At 32.4% G+C, this 12,965-nt stretch overlaps 1 protein-coding gene across 1 annotated transcript; it reads right to left on the bottom strand.

Annotated features, from left to right (window-relative positions):
• Nucleotides 1-2,212: 2,212 nt before the first annotated feature.
• On the bottom strand, nt 2,213-8,151 carry LOC108215181 (protein MID1-COMPLEMENTING ACTIVITY 1). The gene is made up of 8 exons (XM_017387564.2): nt 7,827-8,151; nt 6,736-7,479; nt 5,401-5,816; nt 4,949-5,058; nt 4,464-4,535; nt 3,755-3,861; nt 2,960-3,053; nt 2,213-2,492 (listed from the first exon to the last, which is right to left on the bottom strand). Exons 2-8 carry the CDS (start codon nt 7,144-7,146, stop codon nt 2,440-2,442), a joined length of 1,263 nt encoding a protein of 420 aa, XP_017243053.1. The 5' UTR covers nt 7,147-7,479; nt 7,827-8,151; the 3' UTR covers nt 2,213-2,439.
• Between the last annotated feature and the right edge of the window lie 4,814 nt (nt 8,152-12,965).

Below are 12,965 nucleotides of genomic sequence, written 5' to 3'. Positions count from 1 at the left end.
AATTGACTTATTCTTAATACATTAATTCCATATTAAGTAATTAATTATAACTTATAACTAAATTAAAAATATTTAAAGTCTAACATGAACTTATTTTATCTAATAAAAAAATACCATTTAAATATTTAGAAAAAAGAGTATCATATTTTTAAATTATTATATTTCTACATAATATCTATGTTTTGTTTTTACATTAAATTAATTGTATTAGATTAGGTGAGACCGAGAAACTATTATAATATATTTTAACTTAATTTTATTAAAATTATTTATTAATAAAGATAATATTGTCTTGAAGTGTATATTCTTTGTCGCATATGATGTAAATGGTCAGTGGTCAGTTCTCCAATATTTTCTACAAAATACTTTACACAAATTCTAGAATCGGAGATATAAGTTTATTATACTAACTTTGTGTTACATTCTAAGAAATTCTTCTATCTTAAACTATTTGATATTTTTTATATCAAATGAGGACAATCATTATAAATTGAAGGGATACTCCGCACACCCAGATCAAATGGATGAATTTACATGTTTTCAGGGTAAAACTGCTCTACTCATGGGATGTTTTTCGGTTTATCTTCCACAATCCATCCATTGACTTCTATCTAGATCTATTTTAAAATTACTTTTAATTCATTTTTATGTAAGACCTATAATGCAAGTGATTTAGACACTTAATATTATTATTATTGGTAAGAGTCATTCTAATTCTAATAGAGTTATCCAGTTTAATATGGGGAACAATAATACATATCTTTGGCTGCTTAAAAACTCAGTATGTTATTAAAGTTACAAGAGGAATGAACTGTGTACATGCAAGTTGATATAACATGGGGTATATGGATCTTTGCTGCATGAATAGCCTATCCATTACTGATCTTATGCTTGAGTCTTTGCCACTTCTCCACACATTACAGAAACAAGAATACAGTTATTGACAAAGAACTTTGGAAGGAGGCATCGCCCTTATTGTCGTAACATTTTCCAATATTATCATATATTGATATTAAGAAAAAAAATTCACATATAAATAATAAAAATATTTTGATAACTAAAACTTTTAAATGGATAGATTTCTTTTCCAATAACTAAAAATTTTAGCTCAATATTTTAATATAACTAAAATTTTCAAATACAATAGTACCGTGTGCTATACTATGAAATATGAAAAATATGAGGTAATATTGATCAAAAACCACATTATCATATATTAATATTAAGAAAACATTCACATATGGAAAAGAAATGATTACTTATACTAATATTTTATAATATAGAAAAAATATTGTACAAGACAAACTTTCAAAAGTGAATATAACCAATCGATTAATATAATTTAATATCATTTTATTTAATTAATGAAAAACTCTAATAAATTAATATTAAAATTATATGGTCGCCCGTGCTTCGCACGGGTTATAGGCTAGTAATATAAACACAAGAAGTCGTGTTTTCGTATGTATAGTTGTTGTGTTTGATAGGTGTGCCAAAATGTAGACTTAAGTATTCGCTTGCGAGCGGATGCTTGACTGCTGTTAGGTTTGAGTATCTAAATTTGATTAATTATATTATTGATAACAGTTTTGATTAATGATACAAGTTGGAGCCGGGATTTTCCGCGTTATATACCTTTATATATACCTTTGTGTATATACTTTACAAAAAGTTAATATCGTATTTTTATCCTCGTTCCTTTTGAATTTGAAATCAGTTCAAAATCAGCTAATTTGTCATGCAACTCTTTTAAAAAAAAAGTGAATCTCTAGCTCGAATGACCGCGTCAATAGTCTTGTTATTCAGAGCCAGCCTTTAAGCGCAAATGAATCAATTCATCATCTGTCATTGGTGAACCCACAAGAGCCAGAGTCTCGGAAATGCTTTCACAGTCTTCATATAGTCAGCAATGCTCATATTGGCAGCAGATGTATTGGAGAGGGTCTCACAAAGAGCCATGACACCGAGTGAGAGATTTTTTTGCATAAGTTCGTGCCAACCGGTTCCAAGCGTCGCAGAATTAACGAAGCCTGTGAAGAAGGGTTTGTTTTCGACCAAAAAAAGAAAAAAAGAAAAGAAAAGAAACGAGGCTCTATACCATATAAATATTTGACTCGATTTGAGTAAGATGGCTTTATTACTTTCATTTAACCAGGTCATGAATTACATACTGTTGTTTACAATAGATAGTAAATAAGTACAACATTCTGCATAGGATTAACAATATAACAGATACCATAAACTGTGGAACAATATAACAACCAAGAGTTACACGACTTCACGACTCCTTTCCTAAAACATTCTTATGTAGAATCTTAGAATCACAGAAAGCAACTTTACACACAAAACGTCTGTACTTGATGGAGTTTAAAAGAAGATCAACAACCCCGAAAGGTATAGACTATAGAGTTTATAACCTATACAACATAAGCTTCAGCCTTATGATTCCATGTGTTGAGATTGTGGGGGGCTTGTTTTTGCCTTCTCAGGACCTGCAAATTTCGGTCGTGATGAATATACTATAGTCGAAATGCGGATACTTTAATAGTTCAGTTGTAGGAACTAGGAAGCAACTCAGAATCCCAAACAGCCACATCAACCGAAGTGGAATTTTACTAACAAATACATTCGTGACACTAACATATTCCATAACATTCGGAGAACAGAAACAGTTTTAAGTGTTCTGCAAATGCGAATTTATGTATGACTGCTCAACATTGAAAATAATCACTTTCCTAGAATACTAGAACAGTTTATGATGCTGACTCTCACACAACAATGTATAACTTAATTAACATCAAATTTCAAACCAGGATTTTTTTTCCTTGCTAAATCTGAAACCTAGATTTCTTGAAGTACAAGAACATTAAACATGCAAATAATGTTGAACAGAGAAAATATGTATTAGAGCTGATGCAACAAAAGGTCTGCAAATATATTTAGAGATCTAAAGACATACCATGAATTCCCCGACTCTCTACTTCTCGCCATTCTTGTACAAGAGCACAGCAGCAACACATAAAATGTGAGAGAAAATCATCAAAGAACCCTCCCTGCGAGAATAGATAACTGATCAACAAGATGTCATGTTTCCACTGCGAACATAAATATTAATTGGGGTGCTTCCGAATTTCGATAGAGAGATATAAGAATATTGAAATAATCATTAAATATGTATATTTGGTGGTCATTTCGGCCTTTAAAATATAACATACAATGTTCTATTATAAACAAGATGCAATACTTTCGGTATTTGCTAGTCTAGACTGCCTGAACACCTCATTACACAGGTACCAAACGTGTAAATGATGTGAACATATCATTGAAATCTCACTTTACATGTTAAAACTTGCACCTTATTAAATAAAATATATCAGCAGACCAGGAAATGAAAAATTATAAATGAAACATAAAAAAGCGAAACTGTAGTAGGTTTTTTTTATCCCAGCTAATATTGTCATATAGACTTGATCAAGTAAATTGCACAGGTTAGAGACAGAGATTGATTCTAGCCAATTGAAGAGGTATGACTCTGTGATACTGCATAAGACTTAAATTTTTTCTAATGATACAGCAGAGTAAAGGAATTTTGAACGTTTGTAACATCTATGCTTTCGAAGAAGGGGAGCGAAATGTTTGTCACAATTATTCTTTCTAAGGGGAACAGAAGCCACCACTCTATCATGATCAACAAGCTCGAAGTTCAGAACTGACGAAAGGACATGATTTTGCATCAGGAATATGGGAGCTATACCGAGATCTTAAGCGTCTTCCGAAGCTTTCTTCTCACGCAGCATGTATAACAGCAGCACGACAATATCAATGAATAAGCCATCATTTCATTACAAGCTTCTGCAGAAGCTAATCATCAGAGCACCAAATTAGTTTCTGTAGAGTGTAGACCCTATATATATGCACAAAAATAATTGAGTTGCTGCAGTTTAACGAGAAGAGAAAAACCTATCTATTCTCCCGATATATAGGTAAAACAAGGAGAAGCTTTACTGAGGTTGAAAACCCTTTTCTCACTGTAAATGATTTTTAATCAAGAAGTGTTTGCCACTCTGCCTACTTGTTCTCAAGAAGCATTCACAATACACTGGGATCTCATATAGGAGAGGATAGCAGAATACTTCTCTTTTACTGGACAAAAGAAGCATATATATATATATATATATATATATATATATATATATATATGAAGGACTTACAGTTGGGGACACATAAGGGGCTAATTCTATTGATGAGATAGATTGCAAAGTTTAATTTAATGGCATATTCATAACAATCCACGGTTGTAATTAACTTGTAACTCATGTAATATATACAGTAAGAAGAATACACATCATTCCAAAAGGTGCAATAACAAACAAAAATTTACAAGACAATAACAATGACTCGGTAGCCATTCATTAGATAACAACTAACATTCAATAAGTATCTAGTTATATGTAGCAGCTTACATATGTGTCTATCATTTGCCACACTCGCAATTCTTGAAAATGTGCCACAAGGGAAAAATAGCGTTTTCATACCTGGAAGATACAGAAAACAAGCTTAGCGGACAGTCAAGTACATTGTATGCATGCCCACATTCTGAACTGTCATGTAAACGCTACTGGAGCAACAGAGATTAGAAAAGAAGATGAAAAAATAAAGCCACATAATCAAGGAAAGAACTATTTATATCTTGTAGATATTGATGGCAGCCGGCGACCCGCTAATGATATTACTCCCATAATTCTCAAATTTATCCAACAAATTATTGCTCAGGTCAACCGCATTCTCCCCCACCCAAATGCAGAGGAATTTTATATATAGATCACAGAATCATGTGAAAAAATTATATAACATATCAGATACAACGAATATAAGGGAATAAGGGGGCAGGTAGTAATCGAATTAAAGACACTGCATGAAGAGGACTAAAATTAAAGAATAGACATACACAGAGCAGGTTCTGAACAGCAGCCAAGTAAATCTGCATTCCAATCTTCATTTCGCTGTGATCCTCTGCTAGACAGCAAATCACGTCCAGATGAAAGTGAAGAAGTGTTTCTGCAAAAACCACATTATTACATACATCTATAGTTAATAGCTTTAAGATAAATAAACCTCAACATCTCATAAACATCAGCATTGTGAACCTAGAGCACCCAAAATAAATAAAAGTTAGTCATAGAAATAGATGCAGGTTGCAGCAATTATATTTTCTGTCATTCTTTCTTTTTGTCATATTTGAGTAGTCAGGTCAATCTTCCTCTAGTCGCCAGTATGCAGCTCTATAAGAGACCACTTACAGTTTATAGTACAAGATTTTGGTTCATGTACAAATCAAGATGAGAAAGAGTTGATATATGCACTATCTTCATCCAACAGCTCAAGTACAAGAAAACCAACCTTGAAGTTGAGCGTGACTCGGTTTTTTTGGTATATATGTCATTGTAATGATCCTTGACGCTACTAGCATTCGAATAACTAGGCTCCAGCATCATAGACTTTTTGACTGGTAAATTCTTCTCTGGTGGAGAACTTACTGCAACTGCTTCTGTAACATCAATTAGATGCTGAATCACTTCACATTGACTCACATCTAAATGAGCTTGAGAATGTTGTAGTTCTAGATGAAGCTTTTCATTTTCTTTTTTGATTGCTTCTTTAAAAGGCATGTTTGGGTAGGAGCACGAAAGTGTTTTCTTCAACACAACAGTGTCATGTTTAGAGGGTTCTGGTTTCATAATGACATCTTGAATCCTTTTGTCTTCTTCATCCAACGTATATTCACATCGGTCCATGTGTATTACTTCCAGTCTTTCCTGCAATATTGAATTATGCAAATTTGTTTGAAAACTAGACTCTCTGGAGGAAGAAAACTACACTACTTTGGAGTTGCATTTGCAGGTATCTATGAGAAACTTAAACTGCTATATATACTTTAGACTAAGAAAATTAAACAGAAAGGTGGCAACCAGGTGTATATCTTACAAATGTGGACATAAATGTAAAATCGACAAAATTTGATATCTCCTGCATGATATATCCTTGATTCTTTTAGACGTCAGCAAAAGACGATAATAGTTGACTGAAGGTCAGGTGACTGAAGCTAGTTGGACGAACGAAGACACTAGATCTATAGATTTTACTTTTTCAGAAGAATCTGTATTGAGCATGCTATTTTAGAGATCAAAATCCCCAAGAAATTTTACATATTCAATACAACATGGGTAAGCATCTCGAAAGTTCCGAAATCTATGGGGGTGCTGGCAGAAGAAGGTATGTGATTTGCCTTTAAGAAGTAACAGTAGCAAAAATTAACTACCTAGAAGAGCCCCCAAATTAGTATTTTATATCATTCCAGTCCAGTACTGATAAAGTCCCCTCAAATTTGATTACACTAAACAATCGACTGATACCATCAGAACACAGATCGATCCAAGTAGATTATTCTAGTTTCTTACCTCTCCCACCTTACCAAACTGAACAGTTCAGAACTGCAATATCACAGGCACTAAAGAGCAATCTAAAGTACAGTAAACACCAGAATCCCACACACAAACAAACACAAACACATGATATTGATCTTTATGTAGCAGCCAATGTTTCTGCATTTCTTTCTGGTCAACTTGATATGGGTTTCTTTTGTTATTATATTTATATAAATGTAGTGGATGACAACTTAACACTAAGACTTCACTCAAAAAATAACAAACCAAAGAAAATAGGTCCGGGAAGTACCCTGACTCGAGCATTATCCACTAAGGTGATGAGTGGAATAATTTTCAAGTATTGGTCGATTTCATTCTGAGCCCTCCTGAACTGATACACAATGTTCCAGCCCATGGCAAGCAAGTACAAATAGCTCCGGTCTTGACAACTATTAACCAAAATGTATGACCTCCTCAATGCATCCTCAAGATACTCTAGTGGCTCGCGCGTCTCAGGATATTTTTTCAGTTCTGAAATTTTAAGCTGCTCTAACAAGTTGCCTACCAATTTCAGATGCATAGCAAACTGCCTGCAATTCTTCTTGTGCATCCGAGCTGTAGCAGCTGCTTTAACAATCAGCCCAATCAACCGGACAGCATCAAGACCCGTCAGCTGGGCCACATTCGCAATCTCCCCAAAATGTTCCCAAGAAGCTGCCATCTTTGAGTCCTAGAAATCCACACTTACTACTGTATCAACTTCAAGCACTACCCATGCCCCCAAACAACTTAACCGGCAAAAAAGCCACAATCTTTAAATGACCCTTCAAAGTCTTGTTAGTGCTCTTGGATACAGCTAAAAAATTCCCCAGAAAATCTTGTGCAACTTGGACTGTACTTAGTACTTACCACCACTACTGTATCAAATTCTCAGAATTATTACCAAGACTATTAAATTTCAAATTGCTAAAACAGATCTTGCAAGAAATCAAGATGAAACTGGGATCCCTCCAAGTCAAATCATCAAAAGACTTGTGGTAAAAATGAAATTAAACTGCACATGAAATAAAAAAAGGTAAATCAGTCAACAGACACAATTTCAGAAGATTATTTCACAAGATTCTCACTTTGTTACCCTAAAGAAAAGCAAGATTGTCATAGACCCCATCTTTTCTTACCCAAATAAAAAGCAATAAAAAAACAAAAACTGACCCTAGTAGCTTAAAATTCAGATTCACCAATGACCCAGCAAATATGAGAAAGAAAGATCAAATTTTTATATGCATACATACATTAACATATGTATACATTTAGAAGAATTACGAATGTAAAGCTCGAGATATGCAATGTAACATAACTAAAAGATAATAAATCACACAAAAATGGTAATGTTGAATTTACCTGTGAGTTGCAACAAATGAAGCATAAAGACTTGAAATGTAGTGGTGGGTCGTAGAGAAAATGTTAAAAATGATGGTCATAAAGACATGAAATGAGATTTAAGCAGTGAACAGAGGGATGCATTGCTTCTTTCGAGGCAGATTTCTCTGAAAATATTGGCCCAGTAGATGCACACACACACTTTCTTCTGTCTGTATTATGTAGAGCTCACCTTTGTTTTTGGACAGAGACTCTCTCTCTCTCCCTCTCTCTCTCTGACTCTCTCTGTCTCTCTGCAGAGACTAATTTGTATGCAGGAGACTAATATGGATGTCTATCTGGAACTGTGGTTGCAGCAAGTGCAGCACCATTTTGTGAAGGTAATGTGAAATTACAGTATTGGCCCTGAAAGGTTGTGTTTATTACCAAAATGCCACCAATGTTCACGGACGAAAGTTTAAGAATATATTACTACAGTACTACAGTACTACAATACACACAAGAATATTTAGCAAAAGAAAAAGAATAATAATGGACCAACGGAGACTCTGTTCATCCAAATCATATGACTCCTAACCGCAAACCCCACCTAACTTCTGTATTATTGAAATTGATTGTTGGGACTTGGGATTGGATTAAGCGTTGTATTTATTATATTTCATTTAGCTTTTACGAGCATATTCAAGAGCCGATTCCCGCAATGAGAATTCTAACCGTCACTTTTCCACCTTCGTGATATCACCTCACTAATTAAACTCATTCACCCTCTTATCCTTTCTTCTGTTTACCGGTTTTTGAATAAAATCTTGATCTAATCTTTTTGAGTGAGATTTTGTTGAGTGCCTTGTTATCAAGGTTATTAGTCGTACTTATCTTTTTGGGATGTTAGTGTATTATGTTTTCATATTTTTGTGTGTCTTAGTACAAGTTTCAATAATTTTTCTGACGGAGATTTATATGGTATTTTGGAATATTTGTAAGACTCGTATCGATTCTGAAATGGTTGTGGCTATCGTAAAAACTTACCTTTCATTACAAAAAGTTGTTCATATTTTAGGAGTATTTGTTACTCTAATATCAGTTGATACAACTTATAATTCTGAACATTAGGCTATAACATATGATGTTTAGGTGAAGTTCAATTGTGATTGTACTAGTTTCACTGCTAATATAAGTTGGATTGCTCAAGATGGGATTGTAATACTTTTTAGATTAAAGAATTTGTTATAAATAATATATCTGCATGGATGCCATTTGACATTTCACTAGCTAGACATTGGCCTTTACTTGTAACTGACACTTGTAATCTTATATTTGTGTAACGAGACTTATATATGAATAATAGAGTGATTTTCATTCCTCAATCTATTATTTAACTCTTTCTAGTCCTTTATATTATATATTATCACATAACACGTTACCAGCACCACTCGCTTTTTTATTTTGTTGTATGTTATATGACTCGCTCTTCTGCTTTGTTCGTACGACTCGCTCTTCTGCGTTGTCCATCCGACTCGCTTTTTTACTTTGTTCATATATTATTGTGCTTCACATTCAAGAGGTTCATCGTTTGAAATTTTAGATAGGGTAATAAGCGAGAAATTGTTTTGGTGCAAAGAGTGAGTTATACTTTCTGAAGTTAAAGGTCCTTACCATTACTTTGTGTATTGATGTTTCTCAAAGTGAAAAACGCTCTTCTGCATTGTTCATCCGACTCGCTTTTCTACTTTCTTCGTATATTCTTATACTTCACATTCAAGAGGTTCATCGTTTGAAATTTTAGATAGGGTAATAAGTGAGAACTTTTTTTGGTATAAAGAGTGAGTTATACTTTCTGATATTACTAACCAAAAGTTAGTATGTTTGGGAGCTCACATAATATTGCATAACTTGTTACTTTATATTTTCTAAACTAAAAAACTCAATTTTCTAAAAATAACATTGGACAACATAGCAACTACCCTTTTTAACTAAAACACATTATCTTTTTCAAATTCCTAACTAAAAAACTGATTTTATTACACATGCAACATACAATAAAAATATAAATATTATTATATATAATTATTAATATACAACCGATGATATGTTTCAACTAAATACATTAATGTTATTTTTAATTATTTCATGTTATCACTTTAAAAGTAATATCATAGATCTATACTATACTATATATTATTTATATTATTATTATTATTATTATTATTATTATTATTATTATTATTATTATTATTATTATTATACTATTAGAATTGGAATATTAATAATTTTATTGTTCGGTCGAGTTTTATCAGTCGGTCTGTATTATTTTACGAGTCTCCTTAATATAGAACGTATTTTAATAAGACTTTTTATTATCAATTAAGCCCAAAAAAATTAAAAAATCGGATAGAATTGATCGATTTGTATTTCAATTAAATTTAAAATATAGACAATAAATTACGAATATTATTAATCACCCGTGCATGTCACGGGTTATAAACTAGTTAGAGTTAATAAGATTCACGCTAGTATGTCTCTCATTTTTTAAAACAATACATTGAAAAAAGTAATTCAGTAATCAACAACGATACGTAATTGAAAACAACTACAAATTATCCTATTTTGTATATTATTTTTTAAGTTTTGTACAGATTATTATTATCATCATGCTGTTACTGTTATAATTAACACTTTCAAATGAATATAAATGAAAAAGACCATGGGCGATGTATATTTTTGTTAATCCACTTTAAAGTTGCATTAACCATACACATTTCAATTTATAACTGAAACAAAAACTGGAAATAATGAAAATAACTTATTATTCTTGAAACGACTTATTATTAGTATAGTTTTGTTTAGACTTAAATATAAAATTGTATAAAATAACAATTTGATTAAAAATTGTTACATTGACAAATAAATATGACTAAAAACCGTGCGCCTTACGTGTACAGTGCCAAAGACCTTGGTGCTCTTTTGCACCGGATGAAAAGACTTGGTAACAAATAACGATAAAAACATTCCATCCTCAATGTTGACATATTATCTCTATTCGATATATACCACTTGCCTAACTGTATCAATATCAATATATTTTATGTGTATACGAAAACTTTGACGGGGCATTTTCGTGTTTGGCATTGATGCAGCCATGCAGGTCCCCCGGAGCCATTCCGGAACTAATTTGTTAAATGCAGTTTGTACCAATTCTAGTTTGTTGTAGCAGATTTAGTTTTCAGGCTTGTTAATGTGCAAGCAAGCAGCGCAGGATATACTACTAGTTTTATCTCTCAGTGTTTACAACATAGTCTCAGCTAGGGTAGTTTTCAACCTCAGAGATTTTCACCGAATTCTCGTGCGGTAATATTTTCCTGTTATAATGCATGATTGTTTAGAAAAAAAATAAATGAATTTATTGTTTAAATTTGGTTTAGAATGGATCTTAATTTTCAAACATATTCTCTTCAGAAAAAGTGTCCTCAGTTCCGCTAGGTGAGGTCCTAGCGTGGGTGGATTGAGTGGGGCAAGAGTGAACCCTAAGTGGATAATGACATATAGAGGCTGGGTGATGTTATTTATGTATAGTTTCTCTTGGTTTGTATTTTATTTTTTATTTTAGTGGTTTGTATATGAGCATTTGTCTATATATATATATATATATATATATATATATATATATATATATATTAATTTTTATTATATATTAAAAGTAAATTTATTAAAATAATATGCAATTTTTAGTCAAAATATATTTTTACTAATTAATAAACATTTCGGATTAATATATTTTTGTTGAATATATTAAATATTTATTTTTATTTAACATGTTGTATGAGTTCTAATAATTCATTCTATCAAAGTGAAAATGATTTGAAATAATATCTTTTTATGAATTAAGAAGCTTGTGAATCCGGCCTATCATCAAAATTTTAATAATATAATACTCCCTCCGTCAGTATCTGTATTGGTTACAATTCTAATTTTACTTGTTCCAAACTTATTGGATACAGAGAGCTGTTCTATCTTATCCCTGGAACTGGACTGCCACATGGTATATTGCTTGTGAAATTTAGATGATTTTATGAATATGGTACCTTACAGTCATCATCAGATGCTCTATGCCACTACTAAGAAGATTACTCTTTCGAATGAGCTTATGGAGTTTTCATTCAGTCAATTCTTTGAAGATGAAAGTATAGAAAAGATAGAGAATATGATATTAGAGGTCGATGCAAAGAAAGCTTCAAATGCAGATGATGTAGTTAAGAAACTGATTAAAAATAAGAGAAGGATTGCTCCCCTAACCCTCCATACAGATTAAGAAAAAAAGGCAGATATTCTATGCTAAAAGTAAGTATTTTTTTATTTTTGCATTCGAGTTTTGTTGTTGTTCAATTACTATGAATTGCATATGACAAATTCATTGATATTTTCATTGCGGGGCTTATTTAATAACACTTCAGAAACACCAATAGTAATAGAAGATGAAGTGCAAGAAGGACCTGAATTAAAACAGAAAGGGGTGCAGATCAATAAAACTGCAGCAGAGTAGAGGGTGCAGATAAATGAACTGCAGTAGAGAAGAGGGTGCAGATCAGTGAAACTGAAGCAGCGAATGAGATTGCCTTAGATGTAAATGAAGAGGAAGAGGATCTGGATGAAGATGTGAATAAAAAAGAAGCATGGATGGAGGCTGAAAATGATGAGGAGATGTATGAAAAAGATGACAACAATGCTGAAATTCCTCTTGATGAGTTAGACAGCAAAGAGGAAAGTGCTCATAACAGCAATGAGGATAGGATGGCACTAAGCACTTGTGATGAAGATGAAGATGGATACCCCGAATTCAATGAGTTCACAGATTTGGATAATCTCAAATTCAGAATGGGGATGTTGTTTACAACCGGCTAGACTTTAGAGATGCAGTACGAAAGCATGCCATAGTTCATTAGAGAGCTGTCAGGCTAAAAATGAATCACACAGACAGAATAAAATCACAGATCTATACTATCTATATATATACTATACTATACTATACTATATATTATCATTATTATTATTATTATTATATTAAAACTGATATATTAAAAAATTTACTGGCCGGTCGAGTTTTATCAGCCGGCCGGTATTATTCTACTTATCTCCTTGATATATAACGTGTTCAAATAATTTTTT

Source organism: Daucus carota, chromosome 3 (genome assembly GCF_001625215.2).
Source record: "Daucus carota subsp. sativus chromosome 3, DH1 v3.0, whole genome shotgun sequence".
Classification (NCBI taxonomy): domain Eukaryota; kingdom Viridiplantae; phylum Streptophyta; class Magnoliopsida; order Apiales; family Apiaceae; genus Daucus; species Daucus carota.
Note: the sequence above shows the minus strand (reverse complement) of the source record. Positions and strands in the feature narration are given on the sequence as shown.

Excerpts from the sequence above, each read along its gene's own strand:
- LOC108215181 (XM_017387564.2), bottom strand. The coding sequence starts at position 7,146 with ATGGCAGCTTCTTGGGAACATTTTGGGGAGATTGCGAATGTGGCCCAG. Across the intron at positions 3,862-4,463 it reads GGCAAATGATAGACACATAT|CTTCTGCAGAAGCTTGTAAT; the intron begins GTAAGCTGCTAC and ends TCTGATGATTAG. Across the intron at positions 3,054-3,754 it reads GGAAGACGCTTAAGATCTCG|GGAGGGTTCTTTGATGATTT; the intron begins GTATAGCTCCCA and ends CTATTCTCGCAG.